The sequence below is a fragment of the Uranotaenia lowii genome, chromosome 2, assembly GCF_029784155.1.
Source record: "Uranotaenia lowii strain MFRU-FL chromosome 2, ASM2978415v1, whole genome shotgun sequence".
Taxonomy (NCBI): domain Eukaryota; kingdom Metazoa; phylum Arthropoda; class Insecta; order Diptera; family Culicidae; genus Uranotaenia; species Uranotaenia lowii.
The window spans coordinates 237,677,883-237,702,613 of NC_073692.1; the positions used below are offsets into that span (position 1 = coordinate 237,677,883).

Below are 24,731 nucleotides of genomic sequence, written 5' to 3' on the forward strand. Positions count from 1 at the left end.
TCCCGGCTCAAACTTTTTTTTCTTACTCCCAGATGTCGCTTCCGTCAGAATCCCAATGAATAAAATTTATTGTCAATTGCATGAATTTTTAGACTATTGAGAGAATCTGATTTGACAGATAACAATTCCGCACTCACTAACACCATCACATTCTTTATATAAACTATCATGTGCTAAAAGTTGAAAAGGGACTATATGAAAAAAGGACCAACATCAGAGTTCAGTTAATTAAATTATTTCTACCAAAAAATCAACTTTCATACGCACCGTTGCCGTCTTCAACAAACTGCGCAGATTGCACCTATTTAGACCCCCGTGCAAATAATAAAATCTGCTCACAGACCTATACATAGACAATGACACATATCGATATTCTTTACATCTTTGGATAAAATTGAGTTAAAAACAATTGCGACTGGTGTGTCAGTAATAATTGTAAGTGAATCCATAATTTTTTGGCTAATTTTTCAGTAATTCGAAAAACGCCCGAATAATGCATGATTTATTTGTTCTGTACATTCTTGTACCCGAATGTACAGGATGCATTCTGTTTTCTGTTCGTTTCTTTTCATTTGTTGATCGGTCAATTTTCGTTATTCAACTTCTTGGTTCGCATGCATTTCATAATAATTTTCGCCAAAACAATAACGATTATGCCGTTTGGAAATGTGATTCGAAAATCAGATGCGAGCAACGGCTGATTTGAAAAACTGATACGGGTTGTCTATGTGTGCGTCAGTGCGAAAATATTTCTGCGTGGAAATTATTTGCACAGGAGTCTAAATAGGTGCAATTTCCGCAATAATAACCGAAATATTTTTCGACGAGAAATATCCCAGTAATTACACTCAGAGAAATAACTCTGTGAGTGGGCATATTTTTATATTCTTTCATTTCTGAGTGTTAATTTTTGTTAAATGGAAGCGTTTGCTGTGTTTTAGGGAAGATATGCATTGCAGGCAGGCAATTCCCGGGAAAAAGTTTGTGTCCCTGCTGAAATTTCACTCTCCGCAGCCATTTGTCGTCACTGCTTTCAATATTCCTGTATTGCATGAAATTCATGTGCCGACAACCAAACACTCGATCATAAATAGTACATTGAAATATAAATACTTATGACACTCGATAAGGTTTTTGTTATTTGAAACGCTTCGAAGAGATCATAAAACATACCTACTTATAGAATATCACATTATTTTTCATATTTCTAAGCGATTGATACCAGGAGCTTGGAGAGCTAAACCGCGGAAATCAAAGAATAGAATTTGAATTTAATCTTTTCTTGGTGAAGTAATAAATACCTTTTACTATAGTGGAAATAGTTACACTAAGCAGCACTCAGCCAGTTTATTGCTAACGTTTAGTTGGTATAGATAAATGAACATGAAGTAATTCTCTACTAGATTGAATAAACAGCTTAACACAAAGCAGAGTTTTATTTCCTAATGCATTGTAATACAAACGTTTTATACATATTATAGACACGGTATGAGTACGAATAGATCGCTATCGATAGAATGGTCTCAAGTAGCACATATGTCGTCATTACAGGAAATAAGGCGTAATCCGTTGGCTCGGTATTACTCTTTCACTATTTGGCACCGCCTTGAAAATCTCCACGGTTGATTTAGCAGCGGTGTGAAACTTCAGAATTGCGGCCACGTTTCCACATCGATAGCAATAATTTGGTGCCGACCAAACAGTGACTAATCGCTTGTCATACATGTAGTTGATTCCCTCGTGAACCAATTGATGGGCCCGGCATATCATATTCAGAGAATTTTCGCTCATGAAATCGATGGTAACATCTTTGCCGAACAACCAACCCGCACCTCGAGGGCTTTGAGCCCATCCCGTAATGTCTTCCGGATCTGACCATACGAGATCACAAAATGCTCCCTTGTGTGGAATTTCCTGATCTCGATTAATCGTACGAATTTGGTCGAGAGATTTAATCTCTGGGCTAAGCCCTCCATGGACGCACAGTACTAAGTTATCAATCAAGGCAGCTATGTTAAGAAGATCAAACACCCGACAGCAGTACTTCCAGGGATTCACGTTCCCGTATTTGGTAAAGCATTCGTCGTAAAAGCCGTATACTTTTGTAATCTGTCGCGACTCGTGGTTTCCTCTAAGCAATGTTATTTTATTCGGATACCGAGCCTTCAGCGCTAGCAAACGTGTAAATGTCTCCAAGCTGTAGTATCCTCTATCCACGAAATCACCCATGAAAATGTAATTGACGTCCGGAACCTGACCGCCAGTTCTAAACAGCTCTTCCAAATCGTAAAACTGACCATGGATGTCACCGCACACCGTCACCGGAGAGCTGACAAGCTGGACGTTGGGTTCCTCGATCAGTAAATCACAGACAATGTCGCACAGCTTTTTCAAATCATTTTCTGGCAGGTATTTGCAGAGTTTGGTCACCTCAATCCACTGGTCGAGTTCGGATGCCATTATTGCGTTTTATTTTATCTAGAATATAAAAGGCTTCTAATCGTTATCAGTGCTAAATTTATCAGAGAGTACCTACGCAAAATATTTCTTCGAACACAGAAAAAGGAATTGGTGTTGTCAATTTTATAAATAGCTCAAAAAAGCTTTCTTCAAAACGAGTAAAATGTCATTTTAAACAGTGCTGCCAGATCGAGCCATTTTGTTTTACATACTGTTTTACCGGGATTTTTTCCCGGGAATACACTCAGATAAAAAGTTATTATTTTTCGTTGCACAGCTTGTATCAAGTTAAGGCCGACACATTTCAGAGTCAGGGTCGAAACATTTCAAGCAGCTGTGAAACGAACCCAGATAGGCTAGCGCTATCTGTGGGACAATAGAAAAAGCTTTATACTTTAATGATTTCCAACTGGATGTCCGTCGATGTTTGGCAACTTATGTCAACCAAGGATAAGTTGCTAAAAGCAAGTAGGCGAAACCCCTCAGATCAACGGTTAAAAGACCTACTGAAACAGGCCTCCAAGAAACTCAACGATAAAAAGAGACAGTGCAAAAGAAACTATTACTTTAAACTTTTACAGACTGCTACTCCGAAAAAGTCTTGGAAGGTATTAAACGAAATCTTGGGTAGAAATTCCAAAAGCTCAAGTAACACCTCCCTATTGGTAGACGGAAGTGTCGTATCTTAGAGTTCGGCTATTACTTTTAAGCACCGCGTCTTTCGGAAATGCCTTGAACTGCAACTCGATCCTTATACGTCACTCCTAAAACTGATCTCTTTAATCTTGCGCGTCTTTGGTTGCCGTTCGAGACGAAAACGATAACTTCTATCTCTCTTCAATAGTCTCCTCGTTTTAAGTTCTCTTCTTCTCTGATCAGAAACCAACAGTTGAGTTCGTTAAGTTTTCTCACTCCACCAAGGAAATTAAGAATGTTCTCAACTCTCGGGCACCGCTGCCGTGAGATTAATTTAACACACCGAGGTAAATGAATACTTTGAATCTACTGGTAATACTGATTATTTTGTTCCTTCGGCTTATTCTCTACATTTCCCTTCTCCCCTACTCTTAATCAAAAATTTGCAAGCATTATTAAGATTTTTTTTGTTCATATCGCAATGATTTTGGATTCCGTTTTCTGAATTCGTTTTTCTTTTACTAGGGGTAAAATATGAATTAGTATTTCAAACACGGCTTTCTGCATAAGAAATAACGCTAATGACATAAACAAATTCAGACTTAAACTTGAATAGAATTAAAAATGCACATCTAGATTAGCTTTTCAAATGACATCTGATTCATATAGTAGTAACCTTGAACTTTCTAATTAAAGATTGTAATCCCTTTTAAATCGATTTCTAAAATAATTTTTATCATTCAAAAATAAGATGGGGTTTTTTGGTTCCCTATGTTCATCGAATTGGATCCCAAATCATTTTAAAACTTCAATTTAGAACCATTAAATGTAATTTTTGTTTCGGTTTCGTCACAAGATTCAAAGTTCAGTTCAAGTTCTAATCTATGTACACGAATCAAGATTCAAACTTATGGTTAAAAACTCGAACATTGAATACGATATTCAGACTTGCTTAAACTTCATTTTCAAATCCAATCCTCGGATTCAGACCAGTAAAGAATTCAGTTCATAGAAGACATTTGAAATATGATTCGAAATGAGTATTTAGGCAACGACCTATTTATATCCAGACTCTGACATCGTACATAAACTAAATTTAAACTCCTTTTTTTGTAGTTTTGACTCATTTTCGAGTTTTATAATATTAATCTCTGACATTAATTCAGAATTATGCACTTGGATAAAAATCTCGACCCGAAAATCAAATTGTGGACTGAATTTCAAGATTGAGATCTTTCAAGTGTTGGGCCACGGATAAAAATGTTACATTTTTTTTGTTCAGATTTCACACTAAGAGTGACACTTCTAACTGCAAACTCTACTACCCTGTATTAAATATGTTGGGACGTTAGATTCCAAACCTCGCTCTCTTTTTTAGACTTTTTTTTTAAATTTGTGATTCTATGATAAGGTTTTCCGCTCTGATCTTCAATATAATTCTTGATTCAATATTCACATTAAGGCTTCAGATTTGGCTTGCGTTATATAATTTGACATTCAGACTTCTAGGTTCTCTTTGTTCTAGGTCAACATCGATACAGATTTTAAATATTATTCTCATTTCAGTTTTGCGACGCAAGACTATACTCTTAAACTCAGACCTCAGCCTTGGATTTTAAGTAAGATGTATTTATTGTATTTAGGTATTCATAATTTTCGCTCAGATTTAAAATACGTAATTCTAGACTAGATTTGAAATGAAGATATCAGATTTAGTCAAAACATATAATCGGTTAGACCTAAGCGTTAGATGTTATTCCCACAAGTTCGAATATACGACTCCGATTTCGAAACGAAAAAATTGATTTAAATAACATTTACATGTGTAACTCGCACCTCACATGTTGACTCTCACCTCACATCCAGGCTTCTGATCTGTCGGAACATATTTTAGTGTATTATTGCTGTTTTATTTTCTTATACAAGTTCCCTGCTATTTCGTTCACCAGAATTAGAAATTCAATTTTAAAGACATACTCTAAATTATGATTTAAATTTAAGACTTTCCCATCCATTCAAATGACAAGTTCATATTTCTAATTTTCTAATAAACTCATGAAAACATCTAGTTTAGATTCCGAACTAGTACTCAGACCCCAGTGTTAAAATTCATTCTTTCTCACTGCAACATTACATTTATAATGATTCAGATTTCTTATTTTGTTTTTTGATTACCACCTCATATTTAGACTTCAGAATTAATTCAGAATTCATTCACACCTAAAAAAAATTTCTATTTCAATCACGTCCTGAATTTTTTAAAGCTCAAGCCAAACTTAACACAGCTGAATTTTGTTTTACTCGGGGAAGCGTAGCTTCTCATTTTCGCAGGCCTCACAGAATTGGGAGCATATTATTGATCTCTCTCAGGAGATATTGTTTTAGCGCTTCGACAAAATGGAGTTCTTCATGAAAGAACGCTTCCTTACCAGCCTCACAGGGCTTCTTTTTGTTTAGCCTCACAGAGCTTCTAATTTTTATAGCCTCACAGAGCTTCTATTTTATTTTTAGCCTCACAGAGCTATTATTTCAGCCTCACAGAGCCACTTTTTTAAGCCTCTCAGGGCCACTTTTTTCAGCCTCACAGGGCAATTTTTCGAATGCCTCACAAAGCTTCAATTCCAGCCCCACAGGGCCACTTTTTTTAGCCTCCCAGGGCTTCTAAATTAGCATTGCAAAACTTTTATTTTTCTTTAAGCCTCACAGAGCTATTATTCCAGCCTCACAGAGCCACTTTTTTAAGCCTCTCAGGGCCACTTTTTTCAGCCTCGCAGGGCGATTTTTCGAATGCCTCAAGCCTCAGAAAGCTTCAATTCCAGCCTCACGGGGCACTTTTTAGCCTCCAAGGGCTTCTAAATTAGCCATGCAGAGCTACAACTTTGCATCACAAGGCTTATTTCCTCGCAGGGGAACGAGAACCTTAGAAGCCTCACAGGGTCACAACAATTTCCACTATCACACAAACTTTCAATGGGAGCATAAAGATTTGCGCCATTTGTCGTATCTTAGAGTTCGGCTATTACTTTTAAGCACCGCGTCTTTCGGAAATGCCTTGAACTGCAACTCGATCCTTATACGTCACTCCTAAAACTGATCTCTTTAATCTTGCGCGTCTTTGGTTGCCGTTCGAGACGAAAACGATAACTTCTATCTCTCTTCAATAGTCTCCTCGTTTTAAGTTCTCTTCTTCTCTGATCAGAAACCAACAGTTGAGTTCGTTAAGTTTTCTCACTCCACCAAGGAAATTAAGAATGTTCTCAACTCTCGGGCACCGCTGCCGTGAGATTAATTTAACACACCGAGGTAAATGAATACTTTGAATCTACTGGTAATACTGATTATTTTGTTCCTTCGGCTTATTCTCTACAGGAAGAACCATAAATGATCCCTTGCAAGCAGCGGACTGCCTTAACGATTTTTTCTGCAACATCGGACACAACTTGGCTTCGGAGTTGAATAGCGACAAGGACATTTGTAAATTTGGCACATTACGATCTCACTTTCCATCGTTATTCATGAGGCCAACAACCGTAGAGGAAATTATCGTGTTGATCAATAATCTCAACACAAATAAGGCGCCAGGGCCAGACAAAATACCAGCTTCTACAATAAAAACCCACCATCTAGCTTTCGCACAAATTCTTAAGGATGTCTTCAACGAAATCATAGAGACTGGAGCTTATCCGGAAGCTCTCAAGATAGCACGAGTCACGTCGATCTTCAAGTCAGGTGACAAATCCAACCCATCCAACTACCGGCCTATCTCAACCTTGTCTACGATGAACAAAATACTGGAACAGAAGCTCAAAATCTATTAACCAACAGGCAGTACGGGTTTAGGAAAGGATGCGACACACTCACCGCGACCGGAGAACTTTTGGAAGAGGTTTACTGTGATCTCGACAACCGACGCTATTCTGGTGCACTTTTTCTGGACCTCAAGAAAGCGTTCGACACTATCAATCATGAGCTACTTCTAAAAAAACTAGAAATAAACGGGATAAGGGGATCTGCCCTACATTTGCTGGAAAACTACCTCTCAAACCGTCAGCAATTTGTTTCTTGGTGTGGCACTAACAACAGCAACAAAATGCTTACCATTGGGGTTCCACAAGGAAGCAACCTAGGACCTCTTTTGTTCCTGGTGTTCATAAACGACCTCTCAAAATTAAAACTCCACGGGACACCTCGCCTGTTTGCCGACGACACCCTGATCTCCTACAGCAGCCCCGACCCCATTCAAATAGCCCACTGGATGAATAGAGACTTGCTACTCCTAAACGAGTATTTCAACTGCAATTTGCTTTCTCTGAACACAACAAAAACAACATACATGTTGTTCAACTCCGGACGTCGACCGATTCCTGAACTGCCATGTATAAGCATTACTAACACTGAAATCCACCGTGTCAAGAACTTCAAATATCTGGGTCTAGTACTGGACGAAAACCTAACATGGAGTGCACACATTGAGCAACTAAAAAAGAAGTTAGCTCCAGTTTGCGGCGCCCTCTGGAAAGTCTCGTCCTTCGTTCCGACTGCGTGGGTAAAGAAGCTGTACTTTGCCCTCTTCCACTCGAGGCTGCAATACCTGGTCTCGCTATGGGGTAACGCAGCCAGAAGTCGTCTGAGAGAACTTCAGTGCATGCAGAATCGAGCGTTGAAAGCTGTCCATAGGAGGCCCTACCTGTACCCATCAGTATTGCTATACAACGACATCGAGGATTCAATTCTACCCATTCGTGGACTTCGCGAGTTCCAGAGTATAACGTTCATACATAGGATACTAACGTGCCCCGCAGCACACCACAATACCGTACTGCAGCGGGTGTCATCGGTACGTGCATCGCGACAGGCCAATCTCATCCGGCTACCTAGAGTAAATTCCGAATTCGGCAAAAAGAAGCTGAGCTACTTCGGCAGCACGGTGTACAACGGACTTCCAGTATCCTTGAAGCAATCCTCGTCAATCCATCGCTTTAAAATACAACTGACCACATCCTGCAAGCAACACATCAGCCGCTACCTCCACTGAATCAAGTCAATTGCCACGCTAATACACCTGTATATTTCTTTTTATCTACCACCTCTCCGCCTAGACCACCACCGCCTCACCACCGCCTAACCACTTCACCGCCTCATCATACCACCGCATCAACATACCACCGCCGCCTCATCACACCATCGCCTCAACATATCGCCGCTACCACAACATCGCTTAAGCATTATTCGATTATATAACTTCACAATTCTTTCTACTTATAATTGAAATCATGTAAACTTCATTGAATAACATCAACAACAATATGTTCCTTTAAAAGAGCATCTACTTGCTCGCTGGGAACACCCTCTCAAAAACCCACTATTGATGTACGAAATAAATAAATCTAAAAATCTAAACAACAAATTGCAAGCTACACTCACGGCGTGTTCGTAAATTGATTTGTTCTATCGAAGTGATTTTTTCTATCGATGCTGGCGTTCGTAAATTAAACAAACTGTATGCAAAAGCATTGGAAGGTGATTTGACATCTACCAAACAAATCGAAGCATCACCCAAACAAATCAGTTTACGATCACGCCGTCAGAAATAAAAAAAATATAAACATATTATTTTTCATGCTTTTTCAAGCTTTACCGTGCCCACTCACAGAGTTATTTCTCTGAATGTATTAACTGGGATATTTCTGGCCAAGAAATATCTCGGTTATTAAAATTTGAGACATCTCGTGGTAGAAAAAAAAAAAGATTCAGCCAGGACCTAGAGCAAACGCTTGACGCTAAAATAAAACAAAAAAAAGCAAACGAAAATCATTTGATTTTCGTACAAGGTCTATGGTCAATGTGCATTATTGACCATATAATTACAAAACTGCATGCAAATTTTCACCCGATAAATAAACGCGTGCTTCATCACCAAAGTTCATCTGTGATAGTTCCACTCAAGATCAGTTTTCGGCTAGTTTCGCTCAAGATCATTTATCCTATGGGTAAAAATGTCCCTCTTCAGGTGGTTCTGTATAAAAGCTTCGAGTTTTGAAAGAGTTGTTCTAGCTAGATGATATCCACTCGAAGCACAGCTTAATCTCTAGTGACCATATCACTCGTAATTACCTCCCACTCAACCGAGGTTACAACATTGAGAAAAAAGAAAATGAGTAAATAGCTCGAGTTTGAGACAAATACATACATAAGATTTTAAGTAAAACAATACTTCTAAATTATTTATTTACATTGACATTAAAATCTTTTCAGAAAATGAATTGTTTTCAAACAAACCTAAAAATTAAATTAACTGCGTACAATATAACACCCAATACAATTCGACAAGATTTTTGTATCGCTCCGTTGCGGCCATTTCGATCAACTAACGGTTGAAATAAAGCAAAATCCTCCATCCGACTACTCCAGCCAATAACCTAAAATCAAGTCGAGAATACATTACTCGTGAGAAAATTTTTTATCAGGTATTTGATGATTCTCACCGTTTCGCCACGATTTTGTAGCTCGAGCCATGCTTCCAATGGTTGAAAGAATTCCAGCAACGGTTCAGCCGAAAGTCGCGATGTTTTTCCGCGGGTTAAAAGTTTTATCAGCTTCGAGGAGGTGAGCGATGCACCCTGTTGCATTGCATCGCTGAAACGATAAAAAGTACAACGTTAGATGAAAAATTACATAAAATTATAAATTGATGATCACACGTTCTTGAATCAAAATTTAAAATTTACTAAATAAAATTTTAATTTAAACAATTCTGTGTTTCTAAAGGTTTCGTATTTCACTAATAAAAAAAATCTTACCTGAGTATCCTGCCTGCATCACGGGAGCGATAAAAATCGCAAGTATGGAGCGGTCCCACGTGATGGGATGCCACGCACAGCTCGGAATAGATCTGGAACTGGAGCACCGTGGCAACGAAGTATTTGATGTAGTCCTGATCCGATATAACGTGGTACTTGGAACCGGGATCGAAATGTTCGAAGCCTCTCCCCGTCGGCGGAATTATGCCTTGATAACGTAGCCGCAGCTCCCACCAGCGGGCGTTCATGCCTACCGGTCCCTTTTCAAATACATACCAGCGCCACTGGAAAAGGAAGATAGCAGTTTTAACAGATGCAATTTAATTTAGAACAGTGGTAGAAGAAGAAGAAGAATTTGATTGAATCTACTGTGAGAGAATCGAACATTCGACTACGACACGAGATTTTATTCTCAAGGGTGTATTGTATGTATGTATGTATGTATGGTTCCCCCGTCGGTAGCGTCGGTAGCTAGCAAGATCTATATAGCCTATGTCTGTGTGGCTTGGCCTTCGAATTGCTTCTAGGGCTTCCACGGCCGATGGTTCGTCGAGGAAAGACATCCAACCTTCAGAGACCTACAATGGTTGGCAATCCACTCCGCTTGCAATAGTCTCTTCAGATTATCCCCAGATGCATTACCTCTGAAATATTTAGTACATTTAGTTATTAATACAATGAAACACATCTTACCAGTCGGCAACTTAGGGGATATTCGAACCCAAGAGTTTTCTTGCCGATACCGGGAATCGAACCCAGTACGCCTGGGTTACCAGACTCGCGCCAGCCTATCCACTAGACCACATCAGCGCTCTTATTTTATTCTCAAGGGTGTATTCGATGTAAAAAGCGAGTTGCTCGAAATGCCACGTGTCTTTGTTTCTAAATTCTCTTTTTTGATTCCCTAAAACCCAACACCGGAGACAGGGTTGCCTTCAGAGAGGGTTGCTAAAATAGGCACAAAACCAGAGGCAATCAATAGATTGACTTATTTTTTACGCAGAATGTTTCAAAACATGTTTATCTAATAGTTTATACTAATGATAACTGTTCGATAAGCAGTTGTCACAGGCTACAGCCAAAGGACTGAAGCAACTGTCAAATCACATACAAACGGACCATTCTGACTTTTTAGAACCAGAACGTCAGTTCCTCTTTGATTTCAATGGCATTTTGGTACCAAAACGTCAGTGCAGTACTGAAATGTAAGTTCGGAAATTTTCTTCTCTTTCAACTGAGAGAACTTTACAACGATTGCTCGTTTTCGCAGATTTCATCATGTTCGCCGTGGTGGCTAACGCGCCGTTGTACTGAAACGGAGATACAGGTTCAAGTACTGCCGGTGAGCCGTTGTATCTTTTTCGAAAATTTCATGATATTTATGGCTTATGTTCTTTCGTTCTTTGAGACCTCATGTTTCTCTAATTCTTTCCATCACCTACGAAAATATGAGAAAACGTATCGTAATCGTAATTTTATAAGATTTCTTCAGTTAAATGTGAGAGGCCTAAATGATCCCACCAAAATGGATTTTATTAAAATATTCCTAGAGCAATTCCCTGTACCAGTAGATGTTTTGGTCCTGGGGGAGACATGGTTGAAAGATGAAAGAAAATATCTAGCAACAGTTAATGGATACCGCAGTTTTCATTTATTTCGCTCTGATTCGAGCAGCGGAGATCTTGCAATTCTTTTTATTAACCCTCATCCGCATTAGATTTCATTACCCTAATCAGCACTTGTGGTGTCAATTTGACACCACAAGCTCAAATCGTTATAACTTTTGACGTGTTAGACCGATTTAAACAAAACTTACATCAAAAGAAACCTTGTTATGTCAGTAAAATATGTTTAGAACATTATATAAAGCTAAAGTTACAAGTTTTCTCGTTATTCAGCATGAAAGAAAAAAAATCCGAAAAAACATGCCTCACGAAAACTGCTGTAGTTCATATACTACACGTTCAAAAAAATATTTGTCTTATGCATATGAAAGCTGAAGTTTATGTCTACACCATGAAGACAAGAAATATTTTTTTAATTTTTTTTTAATGAAATGATCACAAAAATTCAAAAAAGTGGTCTAAAAAACCTACTTTTCATTCGATTGCTAGTAAATACTGTTTGAGCGATGGTAGAGTTTTAGAAAAAATATGACTACAAACTTTATTGAAATTCTAACATTTTGCTGTATTTAGATTTTTGATGTAACAAAAATTGAATTTACTGGAATTTTTCAAAGTTCACTACTTTGCGCAATTTTTTTACAAATTGAAATTTCATCTGTTTTTGTGATCCACCGTCAGGTTGTACTCGGATTTTCAGTGCTTTTACTTTGTTTGGACCAATCAAAAGTATATTCATTGGAAAGCTAATTTAATCTACATTCTAGTGAGGTGCAACAAATCACGCTGTGAGATTTCACAAAAATATGAAAATTATAAACGTAAAATCATTCCTGAATTTCTAGAACTACAAGCACCGCGTCCAGCAAAACGCAGTGTTCCGAATATCACTCATTTTCAATGAATGTTCCTGATTGCACTTCGCAACTGAACGTACAGCGATCGGGTTTTGTTATTGATTGCTATTGGACCTATCCGATCATTGTTCGTTCTATTCATCGCTAAAATACAGATCACCTCGCATGATGCTTTCTGTCAAAACAGTACAGCACCATCATCAAATTGGAATCTCACCAAAGAGCGATGCATACGGCGAATCATGTTCGTCTAGGATCAGGAGTGAATGGTTCAGGCAGTGAGTGAGTGATACATTCAACCGATCATTAGCAAATATTATTTGATTTTAAACATAGCCAGTTAATAAATTTATTTGATTATACAGCGTGTTTTTACACCAGTAAGCATAAAATCCAATTGTAATTGTGTTCGTGAGGGAAAGATGGTCACTTCCGCTGTGTTTTCAATTTCAAATAAGCTAGGCGGATACTGAGTGAGTGACATTCAGAATGGATCAGTTTGTATCTCACTCATCTCCGATATGCGGTGTTTGCAAAACCGATGATACTGAATGATGCGACTCGGTTGGCATTGCTGAGTGGAACGCTGATCGAGATTGCATACCAGTCGGGCGAAGCAGTTGCGAGAGGCGCCTTCCTATTATACTATCAGAATGTTTCAAATAAGAAACGTATCCTGAGTGTTTGTTTTGATTGATTTTCGGAACACTGGCAAAACGTCTTTGTTTGCTCTCCGAGTAGTTACGGTGGGTGGTGATTCGAGCAGAGAGCGAAGCCGACAGACGAAGAAATGCACGACACGCATCGTTATTTCGTCTGTCGGCTTCGCTCTCTGCTCGAATCACCACCCACCGTACCTACTCGGAGAGCAAAGAAACACGTTTTGCTGGACGCGGTGCTTGTAGTTCTAGAAATTCAGGAATGATTTTACGTTTATAATTTTCATATTTTTGTGAAATCTCAGAGTGTGATTTGTTGCACCTCACTAGAATGTAGATTAAATTAGCTTTCCAATGAATATACTTTTGATTGGTCCAAACAAAGTAAAAGCAATGAAAATCCGAGTACAACCTGACGGTGGACCACAAAAACAGATGAAATTTCAATTTGTAAAAAAATTGCGCAAAGTAGTGAACTTTGGAAAATTCCAGTAAATTCAATTTTTGTTACATCAAAAATCTAAAGACAACAAAATGTTAGAATTTCAATAAAGTTTGTTGTCATATTTTTTCTAAAGCTCTACCATCGCTCAAACAGTATTTACTAGCAATCGAATGAAAAGTAGGTTTTTTAGACCACTTTTTTTAACTTTTTGTGACCATTTCATTAAAAAAAAATTTAAAAAATATTTCTTGTCTTCATGATGTAGGCATTAACTTCAGCTTTCATATGCATAAGGCAAATATTTTTTTGAACGTGTAACATATGAACTACAGCAGTTTTCGTGAGGCATGTTTTTCGGATTTTTTTTCTTTCATGCTGAATAACGAGAAAACTTGTAACTTTAGCTGTATATAATGTTCTAAACATATTTTACTGACATTACAAGGTTTGTATTGATATAAAATTTATATAAAGTTCATAATAATTCAAACGACTTAAATAGATTTTACTTTTGTGGTGTCAAAATGACACCAAAAGTCGGAAAAGGGAGTTTTTTTGTCCAGGCTTCCAGGGTTCGTCCATAAAAAAGTAAAGATGCAATATTGAAGAACTTTTGAATTCATTTAGGGTCCCCGAAGAAATTTTTGTATTTTGAAGCCTCTGAAAAAAGTTACAAGCCTTCAAACTTGCAATGGTGTCAAAATGACACCCTAATCCGGATGAGGGTTAAAGATTCGCTCATAGTATCAGAGAGTCAAAATGTACACGATGATGGCTTTCATTACATACATTTGCGCATTGAACCGGGTGGCTCACCAATCGAATGCCATGCAGTTTACCGACCCCCTTCTCAAGATCCACGTATCTTTTTTGAAAAACTAGACTCCATACTCACATCTTTGAAGCCTCACTCTCAATTATTGATGCTTGGCGATGTCAACATTCCAGTTAATAAAACAAACTGTCCGGTAGTCGAGCGATACTTAGATCTTCTGAGATGCTACGGTTGCCAAGTCTCCAACACAAATATAACCCGTCCAGCAAGCTGCAACATTCTTGACCACGTTGTGTGCTCAGATTCGATAGCCGAAAAAACCTTAAACGAAACAGCAGCACTCGATATAAGCGATCATAGCCTAGGGTTGACTACAATAAATAAAAAAAAAACCAATAGCTTATCGAAAACTAGAAAAGGTTATTGTCCAGCATGAACAGATCAATAAGGCCTTCCAAACCGAGATCCATAACATACAGGCGAACAGTCCCGCAGAAAAACTAGAAAAACTCTGCTTGTTATACAATCAACTGAAAGAGAGATATTCCAAGACAGTATCTGCCGAAGTTAAAATCAGGGGTTACTGTCCATGGATGACACTAGATGTATGAAAGCTGATGCGGATTAAGGAAAAAGCTTTTGCGCGATGTAAGAAGTACCCTACCAATGGCGACTTAAAGGACATTCCCCAGACAACCAGAAGTCGTATTTTCTTTTACAGATTACATCGTATAGAATGTTATTTATTCTCATTTTCGTATATCTGCACCTACAATGTGTGGTCCATGTATATTCTTTATCGTATTTAAAAGCATTGCATGATTTTATTACGACAAGAAGAGAGACTCGTATTTATGTACATATGAACTCGACCTTTGTGTACGACAATTCGCAAAAAATCCGTGAAACGACCGATAGACGGTGATCAGCCGTGACTGAGAGATTTTGTCGTGCTATGCATAAAATAATTCGAAATAAAAAACGTATATAACTACATTGATTCGTAATAATGTGCATGCAATCGTATACCTGTGCAAATTGTCTGATTTTCGTAAAACGTATTTGCTGGCAATCGTAAAAGAATACAAAAAAGTTCAATAAAATCGTTTATGATAATGGGACATCGATGATTGGAATCGAATTAAAGGAGGCTTCAAAATGTTGGTCTATTTTTAGATCATCGATGACGTGTTCTACGATTTGAAAGATTTATGTTATAGAAGTATACGATTTGCTTTTGGTTTAATGCCTTTGAAGCAAATCCCCTTGAATTTATATATTCCAGATAGCGTCGAGGAACCATCATGAGCTGCAGATCGTATGGTCAGGGGATCAAGTCCAGGTACAAACAATAAAATCAGCAATCAGGCAAATAATAAATTTGTACGATATAAACTTGAATTTGACAACAAAAAACGCATTTCTTTGAAATAATCTTATTTTTATTATTTTTATGGATGAATAAACTGATTGGTTTAAAGTATAAAAAAATAATAATCTTATTTTTATTCAACTGACGGAAAATGGTAGCCCTGCACTCAAGTCGCAAAAGACGACCAAATCAGTCGTCAAACTTTACATATTGTTACGAAAAATGTCGTATATTACAACCTCAATCATCTATATGATGATGTAAATTGTCATAGTATATTCCAAAAATAATCAGGGTAGTCGTAAATGATGCGCATGACAAGTCGTGCAAATCGTAATTTAATACAATCCAAATCAAGAATATGTTTGCTAATGTACCTATATGGCCTCCAAAATGATACGTATATACTGGTTTTGCTACATTATATACGATATGTTTACAGGTATATTTGCATGTATATTTGCGTTGCAAATTCGAAATACCCACCAAACGGTTGTCTGGGTCTGTTCCAGGTATCAAAACAACTTAATAGTGCTAAAGCTGCGGCGAAGAAGAGTTTTTATCACAAGGTTTTCCAGAAATCCACCCATAAGGAAATATGGAAAAACTTAAATAACCTGATAGGTGCAAATGAAACACAAACAGAGAGGATTAGGATTGAATTGAATGGAGTAATCACGGGGGAAGGGAAAGCAGTTGCCGATGCGTTCAACCATTACTTTTGTAGCATTGGAACTCAACTCGCAGCTACGATTCCTCGAAATGTTCAGAGTAGTGTAGAATATACCACTAGCAGTAACAGTATGTATATACCTTCGACCAGCAACTGAGCAAGAAGTTGTAATAAAAATCGGGAAGCTAGATCCTTCAAAAAGCCCGGGATCAGATGGAATTCCACCTCAGTTTGTTAAAACCAACCATCTTATTTTCGCACCTTTTTTTTTTTTAACTTTGTTTATTTGAAACGGCTCATACCGAAGGTTTTTGTATTTACAATTCATACATTGTATAGTTGAAGAAAAAAGAATAAAGAAAAAGGGAAAACAATTTTATACACGAAGATCTATAGATTTAAAGAAAAGGTATAATTCGCACCTTTAGTATGCGAAATTTTTAACCAATGTATTCAAAATGGAGAACTTCCGGAGTTCCTTAAGATAGCACAAGTTATACCTATCTTCAAAACAGGCAAAAAACCGATTGTAGCAACTACCGCCCCATATCAGTACTTTCGGTTTTCAGCAAGATTTTGGAACAGCTTATAGCAGATCGTGTCTTGACATTTTTGAAGCACCATAGAATACTGTATAGTTACCAATACGGGTTCCGTGAAGGATCGAGTACTCTGACAGCTGCAACTGAACTGGTCGATACCATCCATGAAGCTTTTGACAATCGAAAGTTTTTAGGAGTCTTGTTTCTGGACTTAAAAAAAGCTTTCGATACGATTGACCACGCCATTATGCTTCGGAAACTGAGTGATCTTGGAATCAGAGGCAACGCGAATGCTCTTTTCGCCAGTTTTCTTGCCAATCGGAAGCAGTACGTGCAAACAAACCAGTCATCTAGTGACCTCGGAGACCTGTGTGTAGGAGTTCCCCAGGGCAGTAATCTAGGGCCACTTCTTTTCATTCTATATGTGAACGATTTGCACAAACTACGTTTGCATGGTAAGCCTAGGTTGTTTGCTGACGATACATCTTTGTCATACGAGAACTCCGATGCTACGACAATAATTTCCCAGATGTCAACGGATCTAGAAAAGTTGAAAGCTTACTTCGATGTCAACCTTCTTTCACTTAACCTGGATAAGACCAAGTACGTTATCTTCAGCTCAACCAATCGGCTCTCTTCCTACCAGGGACAGCTTCAAGTTGATACAACTGTCATAGAGCAGGTGAAAACCTTTAAATACCTGGGTCTTCATTTTGATGAACGCTTGAGATGGGACACACATATTGATTGTCTCAGAAAAGACCTTAGTGCCATACACAGTATTATATGGAAGATATCTCGATTCGTACCTACTAAACAACTAGCTACCCTGTATCATGCATTTGTGCAATCCAAGTTGCAATACATGGTCTCTATTTGGGGAGCTGCAAGAAAAAATGACATCAAACCACTACAAGCTATGCGATGCCTCAAAGCTGTGTACAAACGCCCCAGACTTTTTTCCACATACAATCTATTCCACGAAGCCTCTCCATCCATATTACCAATAGTCGCATTACGCGAACTTCAAATCCACAATAAGCTACACAACCCACTTTTCCACCACAACCAACAAATCCAGCAGCTAAATCACCGATTTCCCACAAGGTCAAGAGGAAATCTGATACATAGTAGAGCTAATACAGAAAAAATGAAGAAATCTCCAAACTACTTCAGCAAAATTAAGTATAATGCTCTACCGGCGTACTTGAAAGTCATATCAAACAAAATAAGCTTTAAATGCCAAGTCAAAGCTTACCTAAAAACCAACTTAGCAAGCTACTTAGTATGATGGAGAAATAAAACCAACAAAACTGTGAACTAGGTGACACACAGTTCGTAGCCCCCTTAACAGAGTGTAATCTCACTCGTATTATATCCGTTACTAATCTCCACAATATCACTATTTTCTGTATTTCCTTCTCTGCCAGCCACCTCCGCCACAAAACCACCCGCCACGAAACCGCCCACCAACCCCACCTCAACACCGCCTACCACGAAACCACGAAATTTGGTGTTAGAGTCTCAAACATTCTGGTATGATTTTTTGAGACAAAATGATCCTAAGTTAAGTAGATTTACAACATATGTTAACTCCGTACTCTTCGTATAAGTTGAAATATTATTTGTGCAATAATTTTGAAAAAAAAATAATAACGAAATATAGCTATGAAGCAGTCTAAATATGTTTCGTAATTTAGGAAAGGAAAACGGTTGAAGCTTAGCTTAGCTTAGCTTGTTTGACTACTCACCACCTTAAATCATTGAACTCGAAATTATTTTTGATATTGTCCAAATAACACAAAATATCGATACATATAAACATTTTACATAATATACTTGAAATCCAAAATTTATCTTTCCTTTGCATATCCTGATCTTGATTGAAAAATTTCGAATTCCATGATTGCAGGCGTGGCTCAGTAGAACAAGTTCCACATCGCCAATGGTTGCTACTCTGTGATTGACCGAGGCCATCAATTTTGTACAAGAGTCAAAAGAATGGTTCTTGGGATTAGAAGATTAGGAAAGAAAAACGGTTGAAGTGTGTAAAAACTACAACCGGAAAAATACAAAAGGCAACTTCCTTAACCCCTGTGGTTATGCAACTGATAAAATAATTTTTTTCGCTGAAAAATTCACAAAAGCTATGCTATATGATTACAAACAACTTTTGTTCTACGAAAAACTTCAAAAAAAATTTGACTGCTTTTTCAAAAATTGCTGGGAATCTTGACTTTCAGTACTTTTTCGGCTGTAGTTTTTATGCACTTCAACCATTTTTTCCTAAATTTGGGAACATATTGAAACCTACTCATAGCTATATTTTTTTTTTATAAATGTTCCACGAATAACTGAGATATTGCAACTTTTACGGAAAGTTAATATTGGTTGTCGTTTTTCCCAACCCACCGTTAGACGGGATGCATGATTCATCTGATTTTCAAACATTGATAAGCGGACACTAAAAGCTCTTTTTGTTCTCTCGTGGAACCTCATTTCGTCAATTTTTCATTAAGTAAACTCCTAGATTGCGTTTTTTAAATTCTTGACAAGTGGGCTACTAATGCATTTGTAACTTATGAAATTTTGTTTTCATCCAGCTTTTTTGTTTCAAGCATAAGTACCGTAAACTGGGGGAACTTTGATCACTTTTTTCATTCATTTTTAAATATTTTGGAAGGAGTTGCTTTTTCGTAATACCTGAAAATTTTAAAACACTTACTGAGGTGAGGAGTATAAACATCTTTGATTGCAGTAAATTCAAATAACATTGGTGATAATAATTAATTAAATGTTTGTTACAAAACCAGATTTCGAGTTTCGGGGTAACTTTGATCACTATGGTTTTTACGCACATCTACATCTTCAAAATATGGTGCCATTTAGCACAGAAGGCATAAATATTAATAGCAGTAATTTTTGTTAGGACTAAACTGATTTTTTCAACTTTTTTTTCAAAAACATTTATAATCAATAGATGGACAATGTTGCTGCATACATCTAGGGGTAAAAATTATGAACATTTCTCAATTTTTTTTTTGGCCTTAAAAACAAATGAAATTTTACCTTCATGCTATTCCCAAGGTCCTCGCACTGTTCCCATGTTCATTTTTTCTTCAAATTTAACCACTTGATAGGGTTTTAGCCATTTTTACAATACGGACTTTCTTATGGAAATTCGCCGTTTTTTCGACATCCAAAAATTATCACCAAATGACCATAAAATAACACTTAAACTGAACCTATACAAAGGAAAAAGTTGAACTTTCACATGAAACAACCCATTTGCTCCTAAATGCTTAAATTTTATCAGGAGAGATGGTTGTTTGAGAGCCTTCGAAAAATCAGATATTTTGAGATTTTAAAATTACATTTTAAATAATATCAAAAATCTTCTAATAAAAACCAAATTTAGTTTATTTGTAACTCAATTTATAAGCTTTAAAACGTAGTAAACAGTTTTCAAATACATTAACTTTTTATTTAGTTAATGATGATTATCTGCAAAAATTTCATGTTGATCAAAGTTACCTCGATGACTAAAGTTCTCCCAGTTTACGGTACTCCTAGCACGCTTTCTCGTATTTTGATAAGCGGAGTCTCAAGGCACTTGCATCCTTTCTTAAATTTTATTATCGGAATTTTTATATGTTTTCCAGCGAACTCTCGTTTCTTCATTTTTCTAATTGATGCCAAGCAGTTATCGCGCTTGCATCTTCAGAAGACTTAGGTACGTCTCGTCGTTTTTACTCTACATGCCGAGCGGACTCTCAAGCCGCTTGCATCTTTTCAGTCTTCCCGGTGGACTCTCGTCTCGCCATTTTGTCAAATAATGCCAAGCAGATTCTCAACGCGCTTGCATTTTTTTTTACTTTCCCGGTGGACTTTCGTTTTGCAATTTCTTCAACTGATGAATTTTTATTTGAAAATAACGAACTTATTGAAAAATCACCTAAATTATGTTCGATTTATAAAAATCCGACCATCTGGAGGGTCGAAACAGCTTTCAGAGCATATTTTCCATATAAAATTTTACAAAATATCAAATTTTGTGACGTGAATTCACTCATTCGCACTGTTGTAACTTATCTAGATTACAACCGATTTCTATAAAATTTAGTGTTTTAGAATCGTGGTATCATTTTCAAAGAAGATATCATTTTTTATGTAAGAAAATGTCAAAGTTTTCTCGTAAAATTAAAAACTTCGCCTTTTTCGTGACGTGAATTCACTCATTTGCGACTGTTTTCGTTCGCTTTTCAAAACAACCACATTGAATATAAACAAATTCTTTTTTCTACAAAATGAAGCAGTGTTTTTTGGCTTCAAAACGTACCGTCAACTGGGGCAACATGCAACAGTTTTCAACTTCAATGGCTTCTAAAATCTTAAAGCATAAAGATAATCATACCTCTTGTACATCAAAAGTTTTAAGGTTGATGGGACACCAAACTGACGTAGTCAGAAATATTATTGGTTTTACCAGTTATTTTGAAATTTACAAAAACATGCGATTTTCACCCTACTAAGAAAAAGGGGTAAGTTGAAACAAACTCTGAAATTAATGAAAAATCAAATGAAAACGTTTGAAATTTTAAAATTTTTGATACATTTGTGATGTCATAACGCATAAAGCACCAATTGCAGTAATTTTTGGTTTTGTTCGAATTAAATTTTTCATTTTTTCTGTCAAAAATGATTTTAAGAAAAAAGTGTTAATCTGCTGCATACATTTAGGGGTAAAAAACGAAACAATCATATCCCAGCATATGCAAACGCGATTTATGAGATTTAACTCTGATTTGCATTTTGTTGCATTTGGCCCCAGTCAGCTAACTGAATTATAAAAATATTTATTTAAAAAAAAATTGGTGATTTTCCGAAAAAATATTTATACACCAACAGTGTTGGTATTGGATAATGAAAGCAATATAAAGTTTGTAGGTGATATCATTGACATTAAGGCAATACGTCATACGAGGTAAAGTTTTTTACGGCATCGAAAAATGTAAAAATTTGCACATCTATTGCTCGATTTTTTAAATTTTTTATGAAAATCAAAAACTTTAACAAACTTTTTCACGATGTTAAAAACTATGTCATCATCAATTTGTTATCATTCAATGATAACTTTATTACAGTATATAGAAATAAAAATTGAATGAGTGTTCTGGTGGTATACAAATGTTGCATTTGCATGATGCCCCGTTTGACAGTATTAAAAATGTATGCAAATATTTTTTTTCTAGTACAAAAATGCGAAATTTTGACATAGAAATACATTGTTTACTGTTTGCTAGCTTCAAAATAAGGCTAAATTGGTGAATATCGTTACGATCCATCTATGGACTTAAGCATATAGGGTTACCATACGTACTCTTTTAAGAGTACATGTACTCTTTTTCGATCGAAAAATGAGCGTCTCTTCTTTTTATGGAATATTACGAAATGTACTCTTTTTTGTGTGAAAGGGATTAAATAGAACTTGCTTATATAAATTACCTTAATTCTTCCGATACATAAATATCCTTACCAATACAAGGGATCCAACTTTTTATGCATTCGTTGCGAAACACTTCAGTTTTGCTTATTTTGTTGAATGTTTCAATGGAGGGAATCACTAGTAAGTACATTTACAATTTCAACCGGAATTTTTCGTTCAAAATAAGCGCCTTTGAGTATGCAATAAAGTCCCGGACAGCAGACAATATGCATAACACCAACAACACGAATCAGCAATAATACTTTTAATGAATCCCAAAATTCGAATAAATATTTTGAAAAAAATTTAAATTACAGTTTTTTTTATCAACTTTGGTGAGCTTTCTCAGTATACAATCGTAAACTTTGAAAAGTCCAACTTAAAATTCTGAGCATTTGACATGTACCTTACAACAAATTGGCGGTTTTTGAATAACCTTAAACATCATGGTTTTTGAATATATATCGTTGGTCTTTACATTTTTTCGCAATGTACTCTTTTTGGCGTTGCAGGATATGGTAACTCTAAGCGTAATGAAACTAATAATACTAAATATCTTACCTTTTCCAGAGCCAAACTGTAGGACATGAAGGGTAGCTTGTCCAGCGCGATGCCCAGCAGATATTCAATGTTAACCATGGTGTTGCCGTTTGTAACCGAAACGACACTGTTCAGAAGACCCAGTTTCTGCAGGTGCGTTGGACCTCCAACACATAAATTAACGGCATTGGCCAAGGCTTCGTGGAACGCCGGATTTGGGCCGTCTCGGTACAGAAACGGCTGACTAGCGTACTGCACGTAGTACTGTATATGAGTCATCTCGTGATGGGCACTTATAAAATCTTCCAGGTTCACCTGGGTGCACTGTTTGATGCGAAAATCAATCTTATTGCAAAAGTCCCACGCCGAAGCTGTGCAATGCCCGTATACTTCATTGGTCCGCTGAAGCATTGAATTTCTCCAAAACTCCGGGGTCATTGGCGGTAGACCCATGGATGTGAAAAATTCTTCAGCCGTTTGGAATATTTTAAGAGGTGTGTAGCCTTGTCGGATCATTTCTCCGGTAACATCGGGAAATTCCGATGGTCCTGGTTTGACAATGTCCAGAATACTACGCCAGTTTTGGCCCCACATGTTGCCCAAAAGATGCGCCGGCAAAGGCCCGTCCCTTCGAACAACGTATTCTCCATACTGTCTGACAAGGCCCTTCCGGACAAATGTGATCAATTGTTTGTAAAGCGGTTGAACCTTGGTCCACAAATCATTCACGCTGAAATAAAACTCCGGATCATCGTAAACCGATCGCATTTGCTCTCCGGCATCGTTGAAACCGTGACGCTCCGCTGCCTGATTGGCGAGATCCAAATAGCGCATAAACGTGTTCTTAACCGGTGGGCCCGTTTTTTCGCGCCATGCCGTCCAATAGTAGCGAAGCTCCGGCTCCACGCGACTCGTTTCCATTAGCTGAACCAGGTCGGGCTCTAGCTTCAAATCGCAATATGTTGTATATCCGGTGACGTAGTTTGAGCTTCGATAAGCATCAGTCCCCCCGGCAGTTGGCTGAGGTCCATTGTATGGGCACAATTTGACATTGTTGTAATTTTCCTTCATAAGTGATATTACATGTGTTATCTGAAATCAAAAGTCAAACGACAGATAATTACTGTTTAGGGCTGAGAGGCTATCTAAGAGTAGGTAAAAGAATCATTAAGCGACTGTACCTCAGCGTTTTTGTCATCGCCTAGGCCGCATCGTCCCGGTTGAACGATTTGGCCCAACTGTCGCCGGATGCTGGAATCTACGATGGTGGAGGAATCGAAGGAAGCTGCCCGGCGCCAGCTCAGGCACTCAAATTTGGAAGCTAAATTTTGCTGCTCCCTCATGCGCCGTTTGTTGAACTCGGACGTGTTCGTCGCGTACTTCCACTCACTGCTGGTTACCCTGAAAGATTTGAGTTTAATTAGCGTGTGGATCTAGGAAGTGCTTTTTCCAACAGGGAACATACCGATTGCACATTTCAGATGCCTCACGATCAAAGTCCCGCAGAAATTGTATAGCATCTCCGAGATTATCGTTGGTGCTCTGTAAATAATTAGGAAGTTTTTTGTTCATTTTGTCTACAACTTTTTTGAAGACACCAATATTCTAATACTACAGAGAGAACATAAAATAAAGATGATATGAAGTCAAGGCCGTGCCAACGGGGTTTTTTTAGGGGTTTATCCCCCCCCCCCCCCCTCCTCTCATACAGTTTTTTTTTCAAGTAAAGTTTCCAGTTCAAGAAATGCATTTACCGGAGTAACGTGAAGTTACTTGATCCCAAAATGTGTTTTAAAATAAGTGTTTACAAACATGTCAGAAAGTTGGCTCGCCTCCGGCGGTATTAAATAACTATCACTCTG

At 37.5% G+C, this 24,731-nt stretch overlaps 2 protein-coding genes across 3 annotated transcripts in view; both read right to left on the bottom strand.

Moving 5' to 3' along the window:
- Positions 1 to 1,417: 1,417 nt before the first annotated feature.
- Positions 1,418 to 2,652, bottom strand: LOC129750124 (serine/threonine-protein phosphatase 6 catalytic subunit). Of its 2 annotated transcripts, none has more exons than XM_055745352.1 (2): positions 2,537 to 2,652; positions 1,418 to 2,478 (listed from the first exon to the last, which is right to left on the bottom strand). In XM_055745352.1, exon 2 carries the CDS (start codon positions 2,458 to 2,460, stop codon positions 1,546 to 1,548), a length of 915 nt encoding a protein of 304 aa, XP_055601327.1. In that variant the 5' UTR covers positions 2,461 to 2,478; positions 2,537 to 2,652; the 3' UTR covers positions 1,418 to 1,545. The 2 variants fall into 2 exon arrangements, with proteins under 2 accessions (XP_055601327.1, XP_055601328.1); XM_055745353.1 differs by having other exon boundaries at positions 2,533 to 2,577.
- Positions 2,653 to 9,310: 6,658 nt separating this feature from the next.
- The window catches only part of LOC129745949 (angiotensin-converting enzyme-like), a 28,600-nt gene continuing 13,179 nt past the window's right edge, over positions 9,311 to 24,731 (bottom strand). The window contains exons 2-7 of the mRNA XM_055739348.1: positions 24,335 to 24,411; positions 24,051 to 24,270; positions 22,891 to 23,961; positions 9,897 to 10,180; positions 9,582 to 9,732; positions 9,311 to 9,515 (exon numbers count right to left, since the gene is read on the bottom strand). Of these exons, the coding sequence (XP_055595323.1) occupies positions 9,366 to 9,515; positions 9,582 to 9,732; positions 9,897 to 10,180; positions 22,891 to 23,961; positions 24,051 to 24,270; positions 24,335 to 24,411 (1,953 nt within the window). The 3' untranslated portion in view covers positions 9,311 to 9,365. The remainder of the gene's footprint in view (positions 9,516 to 9,581; positions 9,733 to 9,896; positions 10,181 to 22,890; positions 23,962 to 24,050; positions 24,271 to 24,334; positions 24,412 to 24,731) is intronic.

Coding starts and splice junctions, on each gene's coding strand:
- LOC129750124 (XM_055745352.1), bottom strand. CDS start 2,460: ATGGCATCCGAACTCGACCAGTGGATTGAGGTGACCAAACTCTGCAAA.